The sequence below is a fragment of the Bufo gargarizans genome, chromosome 9, assembly GCF_014858855.1.
Source record: "Bufo gargarizans isolate SCDJY-AF-19 chromosome 9, ASM1485885v1, whole genome shotgun sequence".
In the NCBI taxonomy this organism is placed as follows: domain Eukaryota; kingdom Metazoa; phylum Chordata; class Amphibia; order Anura; family Bufonidae; genus Bufo; species Bufo gargarizans.
Genome location: NC_058088.1, coordinates 184,488,404 through 184,514,405, shown reverse-complemented (window position 1 = coordinate 184,514,405; position 26,002 = coordinate 184,488,404). Strand labels below are relative to the sequence as shown.

Sequence of the window (26,002 nt, the reverse complement as noted above, 5' to 3'; positions counted from 1 at the left end):
TCCCAATAATCTGCTCGTCTTAAGGTGCCACAGATCGCCCAAAGAATGGATTTCATGATTGTTGGTGCGGACACCTCAACCATCAATTCTGGACAGCACGTTGTGCTGTGTAAACAAGCAAGGGAACTAGCATTCAAATATGGAGGGTGTGGGGATTCGCTCTGGTAGTTGGGATAAGCGGGTGCAGTACAGAGGCAAAGTACAAGTTTGTAATTCAATTGTCCGTGTTTATTCACACATAAGGTAAAACAAAAAACACTCTTTGCAGGGTTGGTGTTTGTTCACACCAAGTAGAAAGTTTGTGCATAACAAAAAACGTCACTAGTCGGCGGTTCTGCCTCCAGCAGTCCAAATGCAGGCTTTAGGTGGCCTGCTCTCCCAACACACAGGTCTTAGCTTTTCAGCCCAGCACAGAGCTCAGATCACAACATACAGGGTGTTCCCTGCTGCTGAGCCCAGCTGCCTTTTTAAGGATAGCCAGGTGCTGTCAAAACCCGGCCTGGAACGTTGGGAGTAGTCACCCACCCAGCACTTTGACTATTCCCCATAAGAGCCGTCCCGGATCAACTATTTACAGCCATACTAAATAGCAAAAGTGTAAATCAGCATTAGCTGCCGCTGACACATGAAAATGCCGGCTCTTACTTCACTGAGGCCAGGAACCTCCGTGACACATACTTTCCATCAATGACGACCCCTTGTACCTTCCTACAAGGGTCGCAGCGCTGCCACCTCTTCTCTATAAGTCATTGTATTTATGACATTTTCCAATATTGGTGAATTAGGACAGTTCATATGGAAATGTCATAAATTGTCATCTGTCTTTTTCTCTTTCTATCTATATAGGGTGCGCCAGGTTCTACCGGAACTGAAGGTCCAGTGGGAAGGAAAGGAGAACAGGTCAGTATGCAAAATCAGGTGCAGATGTAAGTCGGCATATTACATACAGATGATGACAGTGATTCAGTTGGTCATTTTCAATACTTACAACAGGGGTTTAGCTACGGGTGTGTAGCAGCTGCACCTGTACCCTAATGTCTGAGGGGACCCAAAGCCTATAAACGGCATGTAGGAAGTGGGGGCACTCTTCGAGATTTGCAGTCTATGAGCTTTAATTCACATCTACAGCATCTAACCTTAAAGAGGACCTTTCATGGATTTCTTTAAGTTTAATTAAATACCTTCCCTGATGCTGCCACCCTGCCAGTTTTTTAAAATATTGCTTGTATGCCCCGCTGTGCCCCCCTGCTGTTTTCCCGCCCAGTATGTTAATACTGAGCATCACCACAGGGAGGAGGAGAAGTCAGGGTTTCTTAATGGGCGTGCCCTGGCTGTGCCGCGATCCAATCACAGCGGAGAGCGTCACGAAGGTAAGCAGTTTTTTCTCCCTGGCTGTGATTGGATCGCGGCACAGCCAGCGAGAAGGAGACGCCCATTGAGAAACTCTGGCGTCTACTCCTCCCTGTAGCGATGCTCAGTATTAACATACTGGGCGGGAAAACAGCAGGGCGGCACAGAGGGGCATACGAGCGATATTTGAAAAAAACAGGCAGGGTGACAGCATCAGTGGGGGAACCCTGCAAGGAAAGGTATTTAATTAAACTAAAAAAAATCCTCTTTAAATGGAGACTGTCATTTCAAAGTAAGCAGGCTTCGACTGGTCCCCAGGGGTACAGGTGAATCTCCCGGTGGGCCCCTGACAAAGTGGGCCCACAGTCCTCCAGCACAGCCTCTCAACCAGTCTGTATCCATATTACAAACTGGGCAGATTATTTAACAAACTACCCAGTTTATTATTATAGATGCATTGATTGGCGGAAATGACTTCTAGGTATACAGGCATGCCATCCAGCATCCTCTTTCCCCAGGGACTTGTCTTCTCAAAGTGGTTGCAGGGACTCCTATAATCAGTCATCTTGAGGCTTATTGCTGCCTACCGCTATATGCGTAGGTAGTATTTGCATGTAGCTGTACAGTGAGCCCCCAGAATTAATTTTACTGGTGGGTCCTAGGCATCACAGTCCGACACTGAAAGTAAGCATCCCTCCATACCTTTCTTATGAAAATCCACTCCGCCTATCCTGAGAAATACTTCTATTTTGTTTTATGTGAATTGTTTTTTTGGTGCACCATGGCTGGGGCCACGCCATTCCATGCATTTGACATACCTGAAATCTCAGGTTCTGTCAGTCAAGCAAAAGGGGAAGCACTGGATAGTATTACCGGTGGAGCGATGGTGAACCTCACTGAGCGGGCCCATCCATGGTGCACTGAAAACCATATTTGTATAAGAATAAATGCAAGCAATTCTCAGGATTAGGGAACTGAATTTTCACAAGAAAGCTTTTGTTTTGGGGCACCCACCCTACATGGCGGTATGCTTACATTGAAACAGATCATGAAGGAGGCAGACACCCTTTAGGTTGCAGGGCATTTGAAAAAGAAAGCAAGTAGATATTTGTATTCCTTGTCTTTCTCACCTTTGCTATTTCTTGTTCTTCAGTTTTTGGGGACAGTTCCCTAAGAGATTTAGGAGACCTGAGACTTTTGATAGGGTCTGCGCTGCTGGAGGAGGCATGTAATTTATGATGAGGCGCAGGTTCTCTGTGCGCCGGAGTAAAATTTATGGCACCTTGGAGCTGTTATAGAGTTCAGTAATTATTAATTACGTCAGTTTCTGGCGTAAAATAATAATGAATTAGCCCCGTCTTTGCAACATCCTAACTCCACCCTTGCTGTGCCCCCTTTCCGTAGACTTGGTGAAGGCAGAGTAAAATTCAGATAATAACTAGAAAAGTCGCAAATACATTGAAAAGTTGCAAATACTCTGCCTAAACAAGGCCAAATAGACATGTAAGGGGAATGATAATATCCCCTGTTAATTCCTACTGACTAATAGATATGCATGAATGTATTCCTATGTTCTAGGGTGACGCTGGTTCTCCAGGAAGCATAGGGCCAGTTGGACCTATTGGTGAGCCAGGAGAAAGAGGTCAACCAGGTCTGACGGGTCCTCCAGGAGTGCCAGGAAAGGAGGTACAACTCCAAGGGTCACAAAACTAACACAGACACGGCAGTTATAGGTACACTTTCTCTGAAGACCCCATTGTTTTTTTCTGTCTAGGGAGATGTAGGTGAAATTGGAGATATTGGAGATCCTGGCCCCCCTGGAGAAAAGGTTTGTCCAAAATCAATGTTTTCTTTAAAGTGTTGTATTCACAATGTACATTTGTCTTATCTATAGCATTGTATATCTAATAACAGGGAGAATTAGGACCGTATGGTAGTAGTGGAAATCCTGGGCCAAGTGGCATTATGGGAGAAAGGGGAGCTCGAGGCCCAAAGGGTGAGAAGGGGCTGATCGGACATCAGGTGAGAAAGCAATTATGACCATATGATACGAAAAATGTATTATTCTGGTTATATTTTAATGATTTCGGGCAAAGAAACCAATATGTCATGTATGACTTCACCAATGAATCCGAAACGAATAACTGCACTCTCAATTCAGACACTGTTCATAGCTCCTCCGTTATGTGCTCTTCTATATCGTTTAATGTGATTGATGATGTTCTTCAGGGTCAACTAGGATTGATGGGAGTACCTGGACCTCATGGACCTATTGGAGAAATGGTGTGTGCCTATTGATACATGAAGGTCTACATGAAAATATAAAAAGTTATCTTCAGTTTATGTATCTTTGTTGAATTATACATTGCAGGGACCGCCTGGGAAACTGGGAAGCTTGGGACAAGATGGGCCACGAGGAATGAAGGTAACTGGCACAACCCCTCTAATGCCATTGTCTTGTAAATCACTGTGGCTCTCTAGCTACTTAGAAAAAACAATTCCCAGCAGGTTCTGACTGCCCATGGGATTGTAGTGTCCGTACAACTGGAAATCCACAAGTTGGAAAACCCTTGTAGACATATCTCTCAATATCTGTCAATGGTTCTGAAACTACCCTTTCTGTGCAGGGTGATATAGGCCATCCAGGTATAACTGGCGACCCTGGACCGCAAGGAGGACCGGTATGTAAAGTTCACGTAGGGCTAGACATACATAGTCATGGCAAACTATCACTCCTGGAATATATCAGTGTCTCCACCTACTACGACCTATAGTATAGGTGCACACTCCTCGACACACCCGTTGTCGGTTTAGAATAAAGATATGTGAAATAAAGGTTGGAGGGCACTCAATTACTTGTTGTCACACGGAGTGCTACGGTAAATATGAATACATTTATTAACTAAATATGTAAAAAAATCCACATGGATACACATAAAATGCTGTGTTGGAACTGTGACTCCTACTTAATAAATCATCCAATTTTTTATCAATATACAGTTGGTATTTGCAATTGAAATGCAGTTGATATTTACAATCAAGGAAAACCAATATATAGTCTCCTTGCAATGGTTCAAGGGAACATCTGCTGGATGCAGCAGAGAACAAGAGACTAGATATTGATTCATAGATTCACCCCAAATATTCCACATTTATTAAGCTGATTCATGTAAAAATAGGAAGGAGCCAGCAGCTCCGAAACGTGTCTGGTATGCTTTTTATCGGCAGCGTACATTAGGAGAAGCGAAAGATTAAATGCAGCTGTACACTCCCAAATTGGATATTCATCTATTCTAACGACGCAGAGGCAAGTCACACATATCGCTACCCTGCGGCCGAGTTTCCCACGCCAGCTTGTATTCCGGACACCTTGCGGTGAATCAAAGCTCCCTATAGATATAATAGATAAGTTTGGTTGTTTTTCTGGATTAAATATCAATTGGGGGAAATCCCCTATGTTGATGTTGGGAGATGCACAACCCCAGGGGGATTTAAAGGTGCAGGTGCTTGGAAAACAAGAAAACTTTAAATATTTAGGGATACAAATTTCTTGAAATATAGAAGAATATGAAAAATTAAATGTACTCCCCCTTTTAAAAGAATTTAGGGCCAAAATACATGTTTGGCGAAGATTACCAATTTCAATACAGGGTCGTGTAAATTTAATTAAAATGGTTTTCCTCCCTAAAATACTGTATGTTCTTCAAAATGCCCCAGTCAGGCTGCCGCAGGGTACTTTTAGACTACTCGACAGTTTAATGGGAGATTTCCTTTGGAAAGGTACGATTCCCAGAATAAAGAGAGAGATACTCCAGCTCCCAGTGAGAGAAGGTGGATTAGCAGTTCCGAATTGGTTTTTTTATTATATAATTACACAATATGGCCACATAAAAGGTAGTTTAGATGGTTTAGTGGGTAGGCAGGTAGTAAATAGATTGGGGTAGAAAGAAGAATGGAATTATTTAGAGGTGCTGGAATCAGGTACACATGGGAGAAATAGCATCGGAAATAGAGTCTTATTGGAATACATATGGGTGGAAATTAAAAAAATATTAGAGATTAAAGGGTTTTTTGCACTATACACCTATTTGGAAAAATATTAACCTTAAGGAACTGCAAGGGATTAAGATGTATATAGACTGGGAAAAAAATTGGATGAAATACTTAAACCAGATACTTGAACAGGGTAAACTGAAAGACTTCAACACAATGGTTAGAGAGTTTGGTATACAGCAAAAGGACATATATAAATATTTCCAGCTTAGGAATGCAGTGCGGACAGTTATGCAAGAGGATAAATATAAGATGGAAAGATCTAAATTATTGCACAGATTTACCAACGCGGGTGAAAGAGGAGGAATAACGGCAACAAGATATAAGATATTGATGGAGGGAAAAAAGAAACGGGTTACAATACTTGCCAGGAAAAAATGGGAAAATGAACTTCAATTCTTTACGGAAGAAAAATAGAACGGTGCTTTAAAAAATTATTCTGGAGTCTCAAATAGGGGCTCACATAAGATCTCACAATTTTTTGTAGTTCATAGGTTGAACCGATCCCCACGGATATTGAAAAGAATGGGTGTTAGAGTTTCGGATGATTGCACAAAATGTGGGGGAGAGAATGCTGATTTAATACATTGTTTCTGGAGATGCCCAAGACTGTTCAGATACTGGACAGAAATAACAGATACTGTATACCGAATTTTGAAGCTTCAAATATCAGAAGATCCCATGACTTGTATTTTGGGGGGCAACCGAACATTTGAGCCTAAATAGAGATACACGAATGGTCTTGAGTAAAGTGCTATTTCAAGCTAGACTCCTAATACTTAAGAAATGGGTAGGGGCTGACCCTCCAACAGTTCGGCAGTGGAGAAAAGCAGTTGATGACCTGATTAAAGAAGAACGAGTGATGGAGGGCCATAGTAGAAAAGTTAAAAGTGTTGATGAAATATGGAAGAAGTGGTTACTTTAGGGCTGGACAGATTCAGGATTTTTTATATATTTTTATTTTTTCTGTTTATTACACGTCCCCCTCTTCCTCCCCATAAGGGTGGTAGGAGGGTGGGTAAATGGGGATTGAAAATATTTGTCTATGTATAGGAAACAATTAGAATGTTTTTTGATAGATTAAAAATGTAACTTTTTCTTATTGATGATGAAATTTGAGATGATGGAAATAAAGAGACTTTTTTTAATTTTTTTATTAAATATATCAGCTCCCGATCACGTAGGATGCTGTACAAACGCATAGACCAGTGTTTCCCAACCAGTGTGCCTCCAGCTGTTGCAAAACTACAACTCTGGCTGTGCGGGCGGGCATGCTGGGAGTTGTAGTTTTGCAACAGCTGGAGGCACACTGGTTGGGAAACACTGGTCTATGCGTTTATACAGCATCCCACGTGGCGTCCCACGTGATCGGGAGCTGATACTTTTTTTATTTTATTTTTTATTAAATATATCAGCTCCCGATCGTGTGGGACGCCACGTGGGATGCTGTACAAACGCATAGACCAGTGTTTCCCAACCAGTGTGCCTCCAGCTGTTGCAAAACTACAACTCCCAGCATGCCCGCACAGCCAAAGTTGTAGTTTTGCAACAGCTGGAGGCACACTGGTTGGGAAACACTGGCATAGACTATATCCGCCCGTCAGGATAAAGCTATTTTAACCTGGATGCCAGCACATCGTGTAATCCTAAGGAGTGGTAATGTAACAACCATCATTACTAATTGTTTTTATATAAATTACAAACCGTCAGTATTTCTACTCAAAGCTCCAAAATCTCCTGATGGCTAGCTGCATTGACCCAGCCCTTGATAAAACACAGTGGACCAACACCAGCAGCTGACATGGCACCCAAGACCATCAGTGACTGTGGGTACTTGACACTGGACTTCAGGCATTTTGGCATTTCCCTCTCCCCAGTCTTCCTCCAGACTCTGGCACCTTGATTTCCGAATGACATGCAACAGTCCAGTGCTGCTTCTCTGTAGCCCAGGTCAGGCGCTTCTGCCGCTGTTTCTGGGGAAGGCGGCACCTGTAGCCCATTTCCTGCACACGCCTGTACACGGTGGCTCTGGATGTTTCTACTCCAGACTCAGTCCACTGCTTCCGCAGGTCCCCCAAGGTCTGGAATCGGTCCTTCTCCACAATCTTCCTCAGGGTCCGGTCACCTCTTCTCGTTGTGCAGCGTTTTCTGCCACACTTTTTCCTTCCCACAGACTTCCCACTGAGGTGCCTTGATACAGCACTCTGGGAACAGCCTATTCGCTCAGACATTTCTTTCTGTGTCTTACCCTCTTGCTTGAGGGGGTCAATGATGGCCTTCTGGACAGCAGTCAGGTCGGCAGTCTTACCCATGATTGCGGTTTGGAGTAATGAACCAGGCTGGGAGTTTTTAAAAGCCTCAGGAATCTTTTGCAGGTGTTTAGAGTTAATTAGTTGATTCAGATGATTAGGTTAATAGCTCATTTAGAGAACCTTTTCATGATATGCTAATTTTTTTAGATAGGAATTTGGGGTTTTCATGAGCTGTGGCCAAAATCATCAATATTAAAACAAAAAAAAGCTTGAACTACTTCAGTTGTGTGTAATGAATCTAAAATATATGAAAGTCTAATGTTTATCAGTACATTACAGAAAATAATGAACTTTATCACAATATGCTATTTTTTTTAAAAGGACCTGTATACCTGTTGTGGCCACACATGAATATGCGCTAATATATATGAATCTCACAATCTGCATTTACCTGCTGAATATATGATCAACGGTGGAATGTTTTAATTTATTTTAGCATAATCAGAGACTGACTCATTATCTGCTACCTAAGAACTGAACCTATGCTCACTATTTGGGCCAGCAGACTATATGTATATACATGAAACTAAATTAGGTGTCATCTGCCATCTCTGATTTTTTTATACTCTATATAATTTTCATTTTCATTTTTTTCTTTCTACTTTTACTTTTAATTCTATTATTATATGAATCAGCTATATAAATGTGGAATATTAGGGTGAATCAATATCTAGTCTCTTGTTCTCTGCCACATCTTGTCTTCTGCTGCATCCAGCAGATGTTCCCCTTTTCAAGTGAACCATTACAAGGAGACTATATATTGGTTTTCCTTGATTGTAAATATCAACTGCATTTCAATTGCAAATACCAACTGTATATTGATCAAATATTGTATGACTTATTAAGTAGGAGTCACGGTACCAACACAGGGCATTTTATGTGTATTTTATGTGTATCTATGTGGATTTTTTACATATTTAGTTAATAAATGTATTATTTACCGTAGCACTCCGTGTGACAACACGTAATTGAGTGCCCTCCAACCTTTATTTCAAACAATCAGTCCTAACGACTTTGGGGATGTGCTGGACTATTGGGAATAGATTATTTGCCATTTGCTCTTCTGTGTTTCTTTTCTTCTCCTGTTCACCATTTATTGATATTTTGCATTTTTAGGGAACCCATGGAGCAAAAGGAGAAAAGGGTGACCAGGGCCACAGTGGAAACCCGGTGAGTGCGTTTAGGCATAAGGGATCATATCAGTGATATAAGAGGAGGTTATAAGTCATTTTTTTCCAATCCTTTGTGATCTACTATAGGGTGCAGCAGGTCCACCTGGAAATAAAGGTCTACTAGGTTCCCAAGGGATCGCAGGACTTGAAGGCCAAAAGGGTGACACAGGAACAGAGGGTATTCCTGGAGTTCAGGTGAGAACATATGTGATGCTTATTATACTCCATATATATATGTTATACATAATGGAGTCATGAGTCCTAATGATGTTTTGGGCTGATATCAATATTACTGAGAATTTTTGATTTTTTAAAGGGACCACCAGGAGCTAGCGGTGAGACTGGAGCAACAGGAGCCCCTGGCAGAGAGGTATGTATTTATAAATAGGATCTATCTATCAATCTATCTATAGCTATCTATCTCTATCTATTATGATAAAACTTTGCTAAAACATGCAACAATACGCAGTCACTCTGAAAATGGCTTCGCAGATACTTTTTTTATTTTTATTTTTTACTTTACTAGGGTGTACCTGGTGAAAAAGGACAACCTGGGAAACCAGGGGAACCTGGACAAGTGGTAGGTTAAAAGATTTTCTGCAAATGATCGTGATGTCGGTGTATGAGTGATACTTTTCGTGTGGATGGAGTATAATACATTTATTTCTGGCTGTATGGTGCCAAAATATGGCAATTTGTATACATGCCCTAGTGCACATAACTAGACCCATACCTGGGTATTTCCCACTGATAAGGCAACTTACAGAATCACATCACAGTAATCAGAAATCCCAGGAGACTGCAAACATCAGTGCAGATTTCTAGAATGGTGCCTAAAGGTTGTGTTATACTGGTAGATAGTCTGTCAGATCATCACTAATAATAATAATGCCCGTTAGCGATGATCTGGCAATGTAATACTACCGCCAATTACCTGATGAACATGCCAACATTCCTCAGGCAATCCAATTCTTCCAACAGGATTAAAAATAATTGCTTTCCGGCAGCAGACATGTAATGTAATGGTAGCGCTCTCCTCGGCTAGCAAGTAGGCAATTGCCGGGAAGGAACGCTTCCCTCCCAACAATCGCCTGCTCAATCTGCAGGTCTAATACAGCGTTAATTGGGACTAAATATGATAACTGTTAGTGACAGACTGTACGATTTTGGGTCAATTATCGGGGATATGAACGCCAATGACTGGCCAGTATAAACGAGCAGCTGAACAGCAAATGATTAAAGATGCCCGAAAATCATCAGCACATCTCACTGTATAATCAGGGATGTGCTGTCGATTATTTATAGAACAGGATGAGGGAGGAACAATCATTCCTCTCTCACTCAAAGTTTGCATCGGCCTATGTTATCAGGCCGGTGCAAACGAGCAAATCACAGAAAAAATGTATAGAACATCCTGCACGATATGATAATGAATGCCGCAGGTGTACATGGCTACATATATATAACCACAGAGAATAATGCACTATAATAATAAGTGCAAGCATACCATATGGACTAAGCCCTCACTGTCTTGATAAAATCTGAGACACTTGGTCAATACGTTTTGATCAAAACACATCTAAGCCCACCTACTAAGCGACAAGGTGGTCTCAATTCAGGCGGGTCCTACACTAAACCTGCCTATGCCGTTATGCATTTAGGAGTGCAAACGAGCACCCATGAATGGTTATCATCCATCGGCACTTGCACTGCCTGAAGATCTGGCAGTGTAATACCATGCTTAGACTGCTTCAGTGACTTTTCATGCAGTGAATAAGGAGATATATAACTGTATTACTCTTTATCTGTCTCCTAGGGACCCCCTGGAAACCCTGGCCATGAGGGAAGACCTGGACAGAAGGGCGTGAAGGTATTGCTTATGTAGATTTGTATGTTTAGTACACTGAGGAGAATCGCCATACTTTGTTAATGCAGCCATCATGGTTTCTGTCTATAATGGAGCTAATATCTGTGGTTCCTACTGACTTATAATGGGGTTTGTCATGGGGTTTGCCATTTTCAATATATGCTTATGTTCTAAAGCCCCTCTACCAAACACCATATGGCCATTATCAGTCTTTTTCTATGTGCAATGACTTGTGCTTCATTGTACTATTCGCATCATACCCATATGTTTCTTTAATTCATATCCATCCTTTTCTCTCTTCTATGATATGCCTGCTTTTCTGTAGCTTCTTCTTTCTATCATTGCAGTTATTCTTTTGCTTTGGCAAACGCACAGTGAATTCCCCAAAAAGATTTTGCACAGGTTATAGATTATGGAGCAGTGGCTGACTGTGATCGTTTCTTTCAGGGTGACGGGGGGAAAAATGGACGTCCTGGCACTCCTGGAAGTCCTGGCAGGAAGGTATCTACCAAAAAGATGAAAAAATGTAAAATGCTTTGCGGTAAAGGGGTTTTCCAAGACTTTTATACTGATGACTTATCCTCAGGATAGGTGATCAGTATCTGATCGGTGGGGGTCCGACACCTGAAATCTCTGCCATTCAGCTTTTTCTCTCAGCTTTTCCTAGGCTGTGTGATGAGATGTCCATCGGTCCCGTGACCTAGGCGCAGCTCAGCCCTATGGAAGTGAATGGGGCTGAGCTGTGATACCAAGCACGGCCGCTATACAATGTACGGCACTGTGCTTGGTGAGCATGGAGAAAAACAGGATCAAAGGAAAGGAGATCAATGGAGGACATAGTGGAATTTTTTTTTTTTCTTTTAATTTTTTTTTGCTTTTTCTGCATTTACGTGCAAGTATTAAATCTGTATCTGATAATAACAATAGTGCTTTTATTCTAATACTTTTAGGGTAAAAGAGGGAAAGCAGGTCCAAGACCACCACGGGGAGCTCATGGTCTCAAGGTAGGGAAAATAAACGAATTCTTGTCCCAAAAGGGATAATTTGTGCCTGGATCCAAGTATGTAATCAAGTCTGTAGTATCAACATTGTTATTTTAAGAAACTGACACCTCTATGTATACCGTAACCAGACATAGCACCATCCACTGTGTAGTGGCCAAGCCTGGTTCTTGCAGCTCTGTCCCATACAAGGGAGTGGGGAGAGGTCCCAGCATTCTGTGCTTTGCAGTCAGGTCATGCTAATATAATATTAATGACTTGTCCCGGCAGTGTGTTCAGTGACGTCATCGGCTCTGATGGGCGGGCTTTAGCACTGCCCTAGCCGTTTTACTGGCCAGAGCAGCGCTAGATCCCGCCCATCAGTGCCGCTGACGTCACCGGGCTTCCTGGCAGCCCCATGGAGAGCCCTGGTACATCACCGGATCTCCAAAAAATGCCTTTGCCCTGCGTGATTTAGCGCAGGGCAAAGGAGAGCATCGGAGCATGAACTGCTCCGATGCTCATGTCAGGGGGGCTGCCTGGGTGAAAATGGAGGTATGTCCGGGTTCAGCTCTGAACCCGGTCAACCCCTATAATGGACTTTTGCTGTCTTCTACCATTCCCCTGTTTGTTATTGTAACAAATTTGGACAAATTTTACAGGGTGCAAAGGGACGACGAGGACCTGAGGGCCCCCCAGGACCAAGAGGACCATATGTGAGTAAAAAAATGAGGACTATCTTTTAGTGAACAAGTTCATAATTCTTAGTTATATCTGTATTTACTCCTAGGGTATTCCTGGACTCAGGGGGCAGAAAGGAATTCCAGGTCCCAAAGGGCTGAAGGTAAGGAATAACCTTTAGGAACAAACTTGAACCTAGCACTAAAGTCTTTTAAATATAATCTATAAGAATATGTGAGAAATATAAATTTTAAAGATATTTGATAATGTAGTTTTCTTAATGTCTCTATGTGGTAAAGAACTATTGTCTTAGCCCTTGCTCACATCAGTTGTAAGCTTCCATTATTTAAGACGTGTACTGCTCGGTATATGCCTTTTAGGCTACATTCACATGAACGTATTTTGTTTCCGTGTCCGTTTTTTTTTTTGCGGATTGGATGAGGACCTGTTCATTTCAATGGGTCCACAAAAAATGTCTGTTCCGTATCCCTGCAAAAAATATAAAGCATGTCCTATTCTTGTCCGTTTTGCGGACAAGGATAGACATTGTTACAATCGATCCGCAAAAAGAACTGATGCAATACGGATGCCAAAAGTATATCATCCGTATTTTTTGCACATTTGCAGAGCGCAAAACACATACAGTCGCGTGAATGTAGCCTTACTTTATACTTTCATACGGCATACGCTATTCGATACCACAAAAAAAAGGTATACTGGCATACAGTATGTCGAAACCAACAGAGGCCAAAGGTATATTATTTTTGGCCTACGTTGGGTAAATGTTTCCCTTTGAATAACCTCGGTGTGCGTGCCAGGACCGTTTCCTGGTGCATATGCCAAATGTAGTAACATAATCGTTCCACCACATTACCAGTCCTACGGTATGGCACTATATAAATTACCTATGTAAACATTGTCATTCGGAAATAATTGTCATCACCCAGAAGAACTGGTGACACATTCTATCTTCTACAGGGTGAAGTGGGCATGGATGGACCATTAGGACCAAAAGGAGAAGATGGACTGAAGGTTAGAAAATTGTTGACCAAAAAAGACTAGAAATCGTTATTTGTCTGCTTCACCAGAACCTCATGGTATCAGCTTTTGTGTTTCAGGGAAAACAAGGTCCCATGGGGAATACTGGTGCTCAGGGGGAGAAAGGAGATGAGGTACAGACTGATCACTTACAATTATATATATTAACAGTTATTTATGCTGCATTGTGACTGCTGTAGATCAGTGTTTCTTCACTCCAGCAGCTAAGTTGTCAGGACTTTCTAAGTATTGCATAGGTGATTTAAATTATTGTCAGTGCATCAGGCTCTGTCACCTAGGTTCTCTGTGTAGAATATCCTCAAATCATAATCTGTTGAGAATACCACATTTAGGGGGGGTGGGCACCCACAAATCCCCCCTCTTGGGCAGACATGCAAAGGGAAGCATACTTAGATGCTTTAGAACATATAACTGTACCACACAAGGACTAATAAGACGTATAAATATCTCCTAGTAATACACCCTGTTAATGTATCACACAGCACCCCAATAAAGAGAACGGTTTGCTGGAATTACAGAGCTGTATAATGGCAGTTTGGATCCGCAGTCAGTGCAGCAAGGTGTAATAGGATTGCTCCTATTACCCAGGCTGTAACCTCCCCTACTGAACCCTGTTCTGCTTCAATACTGTGGAATGATTCCTCCATATCCTTTCCCTGAATTTCTATACAGCAAAATAAAAGTTTTCAAGTCTTTTCTAGCACTGTCCCTAGCGCCTGCACTAAGTACACTGGAAAATGGCTGAATCCAGGATGGCTGAGGCTATTTATAGGGCTTTGACATCACAGGGCTGGCTGGCTGCTGATTGGCTGCATGCATGGCATTGTGGGTGATCCCTCGTTCCTAGAGTTCTTTGCTCCATGTCCTAACACGTGTAGCAGCCATTTTAGGAAAAAATACTATTCGTTACCATGAAGTGTGAAGAAATTCGGATTCATTGCAAATCAAATTTTTCCTGAAATTTGGATCGAAATTCCACTTCGTCAACTTTGATTCCCTCATCTCAGATAAGTTTTTATTGGTTTATGATATTTTTTTTTGCATTAGACATTGTACATTACAATGCAAAGATAATATTTTTACTACGCAAAACAGCCAACATACAAAGATCTTTGTATACAGACCCCAACAGATTACCCCCCACACACATGCACTTTGAGACACTTAAAGGGACTCTGTCACCAGTTTCTAACCCCCCCTTTTTATACTATTGTTCTCTCCATGGTGCCCTTGTCATTACAAAGCTGTTGTTATAAGATAAATCCGCCGTGTAGTTTTGATAAAAATCGCTTTTATCTAACCTGCCAATCTTCTTGATAAGGTGCCCAGGGCGTTTCTGAAGGTCTGAATCTGCCGCTCTCCGCCGCCGCCGTTGGTGCCCAGCTCCTCCCATGATCCATGCGCACTTCGCTCCACGAGGCAGAATCTAAAAGTACGCACGGGCGCATCAGGCACAGGCCTGTGCGCACGCGCGGGATCTTTGAAAAGGAGGAGGGGGCACTGAGGAGAGCCGGAGGCGGATTTCATTACATCGAGGTGGCGCTGAAAGGATCATGGGAGGAGCTGGGCACCAACGGCGGCGGCGGAGAGCGGCAGATTCAGACCTTCAGAAACGCCCTGGGCACCTTATCAAGAAGATTGGCAGGTTAGATAAAAGCGATTTTTATCAAAACTACACGGCGGATTTATCTTATAACAACAGCTTTGTAATGACAAGGGCACCATGGAGAGAACAATAGTTTTAAAAGGGGGGGTTAGAAACTGGTGACAGAGTCCCTTTAATATGACTAGGAGACAACCATCTTATACTTCCATAAAGAGAAATCCATCTATGGGATATAGATCTCATCTTAATACACAATATTTGTAGTAGCTGACCAGTATGCCATTTACTGAATATAAAGTCATGCAAACTCAGTTTAAATAACCTCAAGCAACCTTTAATTACCCCCACCAGTATCACCCCGTAACAATCCTAAAACCACTTTGGAAGGTCAACCGAGGGCTACAAACTCTAGAATTGTCTATCCATGGACCCCAGATATTTTCATACTTTTCAAATAAATTCCCCTTTCCAACCGTATAACTACATTCATTCTTGCAATAAATTCTGAGATGCTCGTGGGAAGAGTCCAATATTCCAAGCAGGCACAGTCTGGGATCCAATTTATAATTAGCACTATATATTTTGTTTATCAGGCTAACTATTCCCGTCCAATATCCTTGTAAGGCATTGCAACTCCACATCATATGGAACAAACCAGCCCCTTCCTCCCTGCATCTCGGACAAAAGGAGTCAGACCTATATCCTATCTTCCATAAAAAGATTGGCGTTCTATATACCTTGTGTATCATAAAAAGTTGGGATAGTCTAGCTGCTTCACTAAGGGACAGAGTAGGAGTCAGTGCAAGTATGTCCTCCCATTGGGGGTCTGTGATGGGGCCTACATCCCTCTCCCATTTTGCCTTGACCTTGAGTGGGAAATTTTTCAACTGTTCGCTCTGCAAAGCCTTGTAGGTGTCGGAGATAGCTCCCTTCACAGAGTCTGGTTCCACCAATTTTTTAAATATTTGGTGAGAGTCAAATTGCAAAGAGGACACTTTAAGTTGTGAATTTATAGCATGTCTTAGTTGTAAGTATTTATAGAAGTGAGTGGACATTAAACCGAACTCAGAGCAGAGTTGCGTGAATTGTTTCAGGAGGCCTTGAGAATAGAGTTGTCCTATATTCCATAACCCCTTTCGCTCCCATATAGAGAATCCTTGAAGTTTGGAAAGTTCAATTAAATTAGAATTATTCCAAACTGGAGACAAATCATGTAAGTCTGGGACTCCCAGAATTTTCCTAGATTTTCCCCAGACTTTCCGCATTAATCCAACAGTTGGGAGGGATTTAAAAGAGTCAGGTAAGTCTTTCTCTAAAATTCAAATAGGAGGGCAACACCCAGACGCCCACTTTACCAGTTCTCCGCTCATTCCCATCTTTCCCGGCATACACCAACCTTTAAAGTGTTGCAGTTGAGCGGCCATTTCTTTATGTCGCTGCAACGTTTCATACCGGATTCTACTACCTTTATTTTTCCACAACAAAGAACAAAATATTTGCTGCATCTTATAATAATACTGCATGGGTATCCATACTGGTGAGTTATGCAGGATGTAAAGTAACTGCAGCATTAAAATCATTTTAAGGAGGTTACCTCTACCTATTACAGATATTGGGAGTTTATGCCAAGTAGCCGTTTTAATTTTAAACCTAGACAATAACGATGTCAGGTTATCTATAATGTATGACTGGGGATTAACTGAGATATTAATTCCAAGATATTTGAAGGAGGAGACTACTTTCAAATTAATGTGGTCCAAACAAAAAGTTTGCGGAAGGGTGGACAGTGGAAGGATAACAGATTTGTTCCAATTAATCTGTAAACCAGATTGTCTTACAAAATCTGATATCAATGAAATATTGGGATCTATCGACGAAACCAGATCACCCACATAAAGCAACATATCATCCGCGTATAGCGAAACTCGTTCCTCAACGTCCCCTCTTCCCAAGCCTCGAATCATCGGGGTAAAACGTAAGATGCAGGCCAAAGGCTCTATAGCAACGGCAAATGAAAGGGGCGACAAGGGACATCCCTGCCTGGTGCCCCTCTTCAGTATCATCGACAGGGATAGCTTGCCATTTATTCTAAGTCTAGCTCTCGCTTGACTATAAAGCAGTCTCACCTCCCTTATCTCTAATTATCATCCTAAAAGAATGCTAATCTCAGAGTCATCAGATTATAAAATGACCTGCTAATATTATATAAATGTTTGTAGAGGGTCTCGTCACTGGAGATATGTAAAATCAAGTAGTGATTATGGGAACAGAGCTTCATCTGGACTATTTCAGCAATCATCCCATAAAAAAGTAAGGTGATAACTTGTTTGGCCAACAGATGTTCCTTTTGACTATCCTATATATAGGCACCACACTTGGCTTAACTTGCATTTGTTCAGAACAGGGAGTGAGGAATTTGATGATCTCCCTTGAGAACAAATAGTCCAAATATCACTATACACGTTGGATGGTTGGCAGGTCCCACAGAAATTGGCGGGCTTGGCTGCATTCACCTAATGTGACCTTTATACTAATTGCTGCAACTCATCTCCAAACATGCCTCGTTTATCCCAACACTTGCCTCCAGGGGACAGTTCAACATTAGATGAAGTTAATGGTGGATAAACCAACTTTTACCTAATGTATATGGGCAACCTTGCTTTATTTCAGCCCAAGAATCAGTGGTGATCAATTCATGTTCCTATGGGGCAATTTGACTAAAGTCTGCATTTATGTTTTCCACTAGGGAGTAATTGGGCCTCCTGGGCCTCGAGGTGTTCCCGGGCCTCAGGGTCCACTGGTAAGTGAGAAGAAATTGAATCATAAGTTGGTCACTTACAGTACACAGTCTGTTTTTGGTTTTTAATTATTTTCTGGTGTTACTTCTAGGGACCAGAGGGGATGCAGGTAAGGATAAAAAGTACATTCACTGTTTTACAACTTTTTAAATATTTCAAATTGTCACAGTGCGGTTCACTGTGACAGTTTTGGCCGTGTAGGCTGGCTGCATGCTCTTTTGCGTACTGGCTGCAGGCTGAAACCTGTGTATGCTGGTTGTTTGGGGCTGCATGCTGGCTGCGGTGTCTTGTGTGAACTATACCCCGTGTTTGTGTGTACTCCCCATGTCTGCATCTCTGTGCAGTTTCTATCACTGTTGCCGTGTAGGCTGGCTGCAGGCTCCCTTGCGTACTGGCTGCAGGCCGACACCTGTGTATGCTGGTTGCTTGGGACTGTGTGCTGGCTGCGGTATAGTGTGTGAACTGTGGCCTGTGTTTGTGGATTCCCGTGTCTGCATCTCTGTGGTGCCTGTCACCGATGCTGTGCAGGTTGGCTGCATGTATTTGTGTACTGGCTGTGGGTGTTCCCATGCATGCTGATTCTGTTATGTGTGCTGGCTGGTGTGTGAACAGGGTCTCAGTATGGATGCATTTCTGTTTGTGACTCGGGTTGTTTGTGGCGTATTGGCTGCAGTGGCTTTGTGTATGCTGGTTGCCATGGGCAATGTCCTGTACTGCTGCCTGTTTGTTCTATGGTTCTGGTACTCTTGTTCTGTTGGGGTTAACTTCCCCTGGTCTGTTTCTGGGTGTGGTTTATCAGGTTCCCTCTTATGCAGCTATATCTATCTGTAAACTGTGGGGCTTGAGGTCAGTCTATCTTCTGCCTTACTGGGTGTAGCACCTTGCGGCTCACCCAGGAGTTTCAGGCTATCTTGTGTTGTGCTGGGTAATAAAGAATTTAAAAAACAAAATTGTGTTGTGCTGGGTGTAGCCCCTTGCTGCTGTCCCCGGGGGTTTTGCCATCTGCCCTTGTTTTTGGTGTCACCTGGTAATGTAATGTCATGTTATGTCCTTGTCTGATCCTCTGTACCTGTCCTGTATGATGTTTATGTTATCCGTGTCCTTGCCTGCTCTTCTGTACCTGTTCTCTGCCTGGATCCACTCGGTTCTTTGTCTAGCCTAGCAGTGCTCTAACTGCGTCTGATCCTGTCCTATGTCCAGCCTGGCAGTGCTAAACTGCTTCTGATCCTGTCTGTTCCTTGTCTGTCCTGCAGTACCTTACTGCTTCTGTTCCTGCGTTTGTCCTGCCTTCGTGAGAGTGTCCCTGGGTTCTCCGGAGGGAGGCTCTCTAGTCTGTGTGCAGCTCTGCCTGAGACCGCCATGCTTCCATTCCGCTTGGGGTCCAGGCACCTGCTTCTGTGCTGGTTCCTGTTTGTCTTATTGTCTGTTCCATGTCCTGTGTTTGTTTGGGTACTAGTTCTGTTTTCTGTTCCGCTGGTGCTTGCACCTGTGTGGTTGTTTGCAGGTAGGGGCCAAGTGTACCGGGACCTTCCTGGAGGTGCGACCAGTGAGCCCTCGGCCCATTTCACCCCCACCACCAGGGACTCTGTGAAGAACGGGGCTCTCTGGCTCTTCGCCCTCTGGGTTTTGCATCTGGTCTGCCAGTGCACTTGGTTTTGTGGTAGTGCTACCACTATTGCTTAACCTGCTTTACGGTCATGTTCTTTTATTACATGTGTAATAAAGTACTCTGTTGGTCCCTGGTCTGTTTCTGCCTGTGTCCTGTTTGTATGACGTCCTGGAGGTCTCCGGCATGTGATAAAAATATTGTTTATTTCACATATATATAATTACAGGGCCCAAAAGGTTTCCAGGGAGAACAAGGACCACCAGGCCTTCCAGGACCACCAGTAAGTATCAACCATCCAGACATTAAAGGGTCGTCCAGCCTGTAAACCTTTGATAAAAAATTGTCAGAATGGCCTAAAAAGTCAAATCCCCTCACTGATTCCCCCCTCCCCCACCACTCCTGTTCCACCACCTCAGGTCCCCCCAGGTCTCGTCTTCCTGGTGTCTCTCGACACAGAAAATGTCACAGCTCAGCCAGTCACTGGCCACAGCATTGACCTACCTTAGTCACTGATTGCTCACATTTCCTCTGTCAAAAAGACCGGAAAGTAGAGACCTGCAGGCAGTGGGTCAGGATGCATCGCAATGGGAGTGGCAGGGATCAGCAAGATAAATATAACAGTTTTTATATTTTTTGTATGCCATGCTTTTGAACAACCTCTTTAAACTGACTGGTTGATACATTCATGAAACAGAAATCGTGCTCTTTGAATAAACTCAATGATGTGTTATTGTTATATTTAAAAGGGTCCACCGGGTGTGCCTGGACCTCCGGGACCTTCTCTCAGCAAAAGTGCTCAGAGTCTAAGGGTAAGTAAAAAAATAAATAAATATATATATATACATATATATATATATATATATATATATATATATATATATAGACGATGCAGGTTGTTTTTTAGTTTTCTACTCGACCTAAGTCTATTGCATAAGGTCTACACCTTGAAACAGACTGCTTGCAAAAAACTGAGATGCTTCATTAAACATGTGCTATGTGTCCAAGAACTGTGACATGGGTGGACACAGACATGTACTAGTTTGACTAGTAATCTCATTTGGATACAGAAGCATCAAAGCCCTCTAGATTTCTCCGGTTCTGAATAACTATTTGCAAGTCTAAGTCTACATTTAGCATTTCTGTACTCAGGTGTCAGTTGTCTTACATTATGATGGAGCCTTGCTTTGCTTCTCTTTCATAGCGTCTTCTCCCCAACTCTGGAGTCTGGAATGACTTAGTCCCATTGGATCTCATTCATCGTCTGGAAGAAGACTTGAAGCTCTTGTCTGCTCCACCAAATGGGACCAAGGAAAATCCTGCAAGCACCTGCAAAGAGCTGCAGCTTGTCCATCCTGAACTGCGGGACGGTGGGTGTATGCCCTTCAGAAGAATGAGATTGATTTTCAATGGCTGGCCTTAACTTCAGTGTTATAGCATTATTAGTACTGGTTGCATCCGGATGGCTGGTGGACACATTCAGAAGAGTAATGTAAATTTATAACATAAAGGAGTATATACACATATATTGATAACAGTGTGGCACAGTCACGTCACTACTGCCCTGCAAGTGCCTCATGTCAATACAAGTAAAGTTTCTAGAATGCTCCCATTGAAATATCGCATACAAAAACAGGAAAAACCTCATGGACAACCAGTCATTCATCTCACAGCCTGCAGGACATATTACCGGTAGTCTCTATTGTGTGCTAAGGTTGTACTAAGGTAGCTTAAACCGGTGAGAAACTAGAAGTGCTGGCTGCCACTTTACACTTCGAACAGTCATTTTAGGCTAAACGCACATGATCAGGAGTGCGTGAGGAATTTCCACGCGGATTTGCATGCGGAAAATCCGCGGCGTAGGTCATTTACATTGTATTCTGTGAGAATTTCAAATTCTCATGTACACCATGTGGATTTTTTCTGTGCGGATTGTGACCTGCGGTGCAAATTTTAAAACCTGCAGTTTGACGATTTATTTTATTTCTCCCGACGGGAATTTCTCCATTCACTACATTGGGGACGGTAAAATCTGCATGCGTAAAATCCACACAGAAGTTTGCACTAACTGTGGATTGTCTACACGGATTTCCCTGTGAACACCTGCGGATTTCAGTGCGGATCTTCACATATATTTCTGAACGTGTGCATTTACCCTTAGGGTACATTTGCATCTGCGGCATGCTTGATCTGAAACAAATGCTGCATTGTCGGCCAGACAAAAAACTATGAACGCAACAGTTTTTGTCTGTCCGGAAAGCAGTCAGGGCACCACTGGACCCCATTATAGTTAATGGGGATCCAGCAGTGAACTGTAGAATCAGGCGATGCTGGATCTGGCGAAATCCGTCAGGCTGCTCTCTGCCGTATCGGCTGCCGCAGATGCAAACGTACCCTGAGTGCTGCAGTCGATTAGCTCACTCCAGCTCATTGCAAACTCTTTAGAAAATGTAAAAATTGCAGAGCATTGTTATTTTATGGACCATTAATTTTCCTTTTCTTTTTAGGTTATTACTATATTGATCCAAACCAAGGAAGTCCCCAGGACTCTTTTCTAGTATACTGCAATTTTACGGCTGCAGGAGAAACCTGTGTACCTGCACAACAGAGCCAAGTGAGCAAATAAGTTACAGTGATCTAATATTCTGACCGTAAAACATTAGATTAGTGTATATATATACAGCCAGGTCCATAAATATTGGGACATTGACACAATTCTACCATTTTTGGCTCTATACACCACCACAATGGATTTAAAATGAAACAAACAAGATGTGCTTTACCTGCAGACTACCAGCTTTAATTTGAGGTATTTACATCCAAATCAGGGAAAATGTCCCAAGAACGAGCAGGAACTGAAGACAGTTGCAGTAGAGGCCTGGCCGAGCATCACCAGGGATGAAACCCAGCGTCTGGTGATGTCTATGCGTTCCAGACTTCAGGCTGCAATTGACTGCAAAGGATTTGCAACCAAGTATCAAAAAGTTAAAGTTTTATTTATGATTTTTATTCTGTCCCATTACTTTTGGTCCCTTAACAAGTGGGAGGCACATATACAAACTGTTGTAATTCCTGCACCGTTCACCTGATTTGGATGTAAATCCCCTCAAATTAAAGCTGACAGTCTGCAGGTAAAGCACATCTTGTTCGTTTCATTTCAAATCCATCATAGAGGTGGCCAATATATATACTATGGGTCACATTTGCTATCAGATCATCAGAACTGTCCTCTCTGCAGAGGAACTGAGTTGTTAACAATCAAGGGGGTGGAGCATTGTCCCAAGTATCCAACAGGAGGAAACAATAGGTATATTTTATTTTTATTTTTAAAGCAAAATTTTGCAGCATAATAGGGGGAACAGCTTACATTTTTACAATGAGGCACTTGTGTTTTCAATCGAGTACTGTGAGGGGTAGCTCTCTTTCAGGGGTCACGCTCACAGATATCTTCAGACAACCGGTTTTCAGGTCCAAAGTCGTGCTTTATTTTTGCACCAGCAAAACATAAACGATACAAAATAAACCCCTGCCCATCTGGGCACTACCTAATAGATCAACGGAATCCCTGACTCACCTACATGATACAGTTCATACCTGGCATCAGGCCCGGCTTTCTCAGACGAACGGTCCACCAGCCCCCAGGCTGTGCCAATACAAGTACCATTGGAGATTGTGGTCCAGCAGTCCTCCTGACTCTGACCTTTTGACCCTTGTTTCGCAGGCGTCACTGCATCCCCCAAACATCAGGCTGTCACCTAGCCTTGTGGCCCCTCAGCCTACCTGGATGAGACCACACAGAACCTCTGCAGGTCTCTGTTCCAAGATAACTGTCACGACAGAGGGTAGCGATCAGTGCAGCCCTAAACTCCACCCCACCTCTGTCTACTTGCGCTGCCTGTCCTAACCGACGGCGTGCAGCTTGGCGGCAGTACCTCGCTTGGATATGTGCAGGGGCCTGAGAAGATAACAGAACGTACCGTACCAGAGTCAGACAAGCCATAGTCAAAGCCAGGAGGTCACGCAGGTAAACAGGGAGCAATCCGATAACAAAGTCAAAACACAATCTGGAGTCTGAAGCCAAGAGGTCACGTCAATTCCACAGAGGTCACAAGGCCGAGGTCCAAAACTCACAGAAGGCACAATACGAAAATGCTGGTAAGGCTAGCAAGACCATTCACAGGTAACCTGTGGCCAGCAGGCTGCCGGTTTAAATATCAGAACAAGTGGGTCACATGACGTGGCCAGCGTCACTTGACCCAAGCCCAGCCCAAACCATCTGAGCGCCGATAAACTGCTATCGGCGCTCAGTACCTCTTTCAGCTAGAAGGATGCCGGCTGCGCTGAGGAGGCATGCGAGGCCGGGTTCTCCCCGCCCTCTGGTCCCCATGGAGACGAGGACGCAGGCCGCGTCCTCGCTCCTGCACAGATGCGGGATGCCGGCGGCGCCGTAAGGAGGAAGCGCGTTGCCGGCTCCCTGTTACAATAACACTCTCCCCAGACTGACACACTGGGAGGTGCTTTATGCCAGCCTGATCAGAGCAGGCTTCACCTGCGATTCCCTCAGGGCAAAGGGAACACTGGTACTGGAAGGGTGTGGATTGGCAGATCCCACTACCAGACCTATCCGCCAATCCAACTAAAATCCAGTCCAGAACACACCTTAAGCAACATTGTCTCAGCAAACTACACGCTGCTGAGACTACTGCATTCTGGATTTTAGTTATGTAACCCAGCTGAGGTACCTGAGTAGGATATACACGCCTTCCCGCACTGTACACCTTAACACATACCACCCCCCTTCCTCTGTTCACACCTGTGGGGGTGAACACTTGCAGTGCCCGGATGCTCGTGACAGGGCATCTGCATCACACCTTTCCCTTCATTCTTCCATACCCAGGCCAGCAGAGCTTCAGTTTTCACCAAAACAGTGTCTAAAGGACTGCAGTGTCCATGTAACGGGCAGACTCTCTCTTTCTACTCTTTGACCTTGCTTTCCCTTTGTTTGGCATAGCTGCTTCAGCAGAGCATGCTTCTCACGGCTCGCCCCTTTTACAGGCATCTGGTTTACTTTTTTCTCTTTTTCAGCAGGGGTTTCCTCAGGTTGGGGGGCAGATTCAGAGTCTTTTGCTTCTTCAGTGGCTTTTTCCACTTCGGCAGCCGCTCCTTCCGCCTTAACTATGCCTCTGCAGCATCTGAGGACTTCATCTCTTCCAACACACCGGCCTTAGCTTCTTCGGTCTTTGTCTTTTTCTTGGACATTGCATCATATACTTGCCCTCTTAACTCCTCCTCCTCTCTCTCACCGAGGTAGGAGGCACGGGGACCCCGGGGTCTTTAACAGACTCTTCGTCTTCTGACCAGGCCCTGGCTACACTCTACCATGAGTATTTTGGCTTCTGCACCCCTATCAGCCTCATTAACTCGGTCAGGAGAAACCTCTTCCATCTTCTCTGCTTCGTCACTGTTTCCAGACCTATTCTTAACAGGTCCTGGTTTGTACTTCTCTAACTCGTGGACGTTCTTCATGAGGTCATCCTTTGAGGTTATGATATCCTCCATTTCCGCTCTAAGGTGCTTCTTCAGCCTTTGAAATTTACCTTGCTTCTTAAGCGCTTCCTCAAGGGCTCCTGCTAAAGAGATAGCCTTATCCTCCTTCTCTCGAGCATCGGCAGACATAGGAGTACCCACGTTCTCTTTTGGCAACCCTGTGGAAGTTCCACTCAGGGACTCTTCAAGCCCTTTGTCGGTGTCTACTGTAGTTCTTTGTGTTTTTCTGGAGTCTTTACTCTTCTCCTGGATATCAGGCAGTAGACCCTTCAGTTCACTCATCTCTTTCTGGGTCTCCTCCTTTGACTCCTCTGAAGCCTTCTTCAGTTGCTCTGTGAGGACAACTAGTCCCTTCTCTAGCTTATCTAGGGACCGGGTGGAGAAAGAGAAAGCATCCTCATGTTTGCAGCTGTACTGATGTTAGGTTACCTTCCACTGCCTGGGTATGGGTCTCAGACACTATGCTGACTTCTCCCCACTGTGGGGTTTCGCTCTGGTAGACAGTATTAGTGGACACGGTATAGAGGCAACAACAAGTTCTTTGGATCGAACAGTTCAGTGTTTTAGTCACACTTTAGGCAAGTTACAAAACAAGCAGTTATAATCAAACAAAAAGTCACCTTGCGGTGTTGGTGGTAATTCACATCATGCGGCAATTCTACCTCAGAGTCCCTGACCAACCTGTTTTCACGCCAAATAGGTAGCAAACCTTCATCCAGACACAAGGCTCCCAGATCCCAACACAGAGATCTGGCTTCTGAGCCCAGCTGCCTATTTAAAAACAGCCAGGTGCTTGACCTCATCTGGCTGTAAAGCCAGATCTTAAAATCCGGTCCAGTATTTGACCTCATCTGGCTGTAAATCAGCCCAGCAGCACATACTGGGAGGAAAATACCTGTTTTCCCAGACAAACCTCTCACTGTGTCACACCACTTAAAGCGAACCTTTCACCAGGATTTCACATAATAAAC

The 26,002-nt window shown here is 43.6% G+C and overlaps 1 protein-coding gene across 1 annotated transcript in view; it reads left to right on the top strand.

Moving 5' to 3' along the window:
• The window catches only part of LOC122919696 (collagen alpha-1(I) chain-like), a 240,984-nt gene that overhangs the window by 199,632 nt on the left and 15,350 nt on the right, over window positions 1-26,002 (top strand). Inside the window, exons 42-65 of the mRNA XM_044268877.1 lie at window positions 847-900; window positions 2,929-3,036; window positions 3,125-3,178; window positions 3,265-3,372; window positions 3,580-3,633; window positions 3,722-3,775; window positions 3,978-4,031; window positions 8,832-8,885; window positions 8,975-9,082; window positions 9,204-9,257; window positions 9,414-9,467; window positions 10,704-10,757; window positions 11,202-11,255; window positions 11,705-11,758; window positions 12,397-12,450; window positions 12,525-12,578; window positions 13,394-13,447; window positions 13,534-13,587; window positions 17,827-17,880; window positions 17,970-17,987; window positions 19,714-19,767; window positions 20,234-20,296; window positions 20,689-20,854; window positions 21,992-22,098. Coding sequence (XP_044124812.1) covers window positions 847-900; window positions 2,929-3,036; window positions 3,125-3,178; window positions 3,265-3,372; window positions 3,580-3,633; window positions 3,722-3,775; window positions 3,978-4,031; window positions 8,832-8,885; window positions 8,975-9,082; window positions 9,204-9,257; window positions 9,414-9,467; window positions 10,704-10,757; window positions 11,202-11,255; window positions 11,705-11,758; window positions 12,397-12,450; window positions 12,525-12,578; window positions 13,394-13,447; window positions 13,534-13,587; window positions 17,827-17,880; window positions 17,970-17,987; window positions 19,714-19,767; window positions 20,234-20,296; window positions 20,689-20,854; window positions 21,992-22,098 — 1,596 coding nt within the window. The remainder of the gene's footprint in view (window positions 1-846; window positions 901-2,928; window positions 3,037-3,124; window positions 3,179-3,264; window positions 3,373-3,579; window positions 3,634-3,721; window positions 3,776-3,977; window positions 4,032-8,831; window positions 8,886-8,974; window positions 9,083-9,203; window positions 9,258-9,413; window positions 9,468-10,703; window positions 10,758-11,201; window positions 11,256-11,704; window positions 11,759-12,396; window positions 12,451-12,524; window positions 12,579-13,393; window positions 13,448-13,533; window positions 13,588-17,826; window positions 17,881-17,969; window positions 17,988-19,713; window positions 19,768-20,233; window positions 20,297-20,688; window positions 20,855-21,991; window positions 22,099-26,002) is intronic.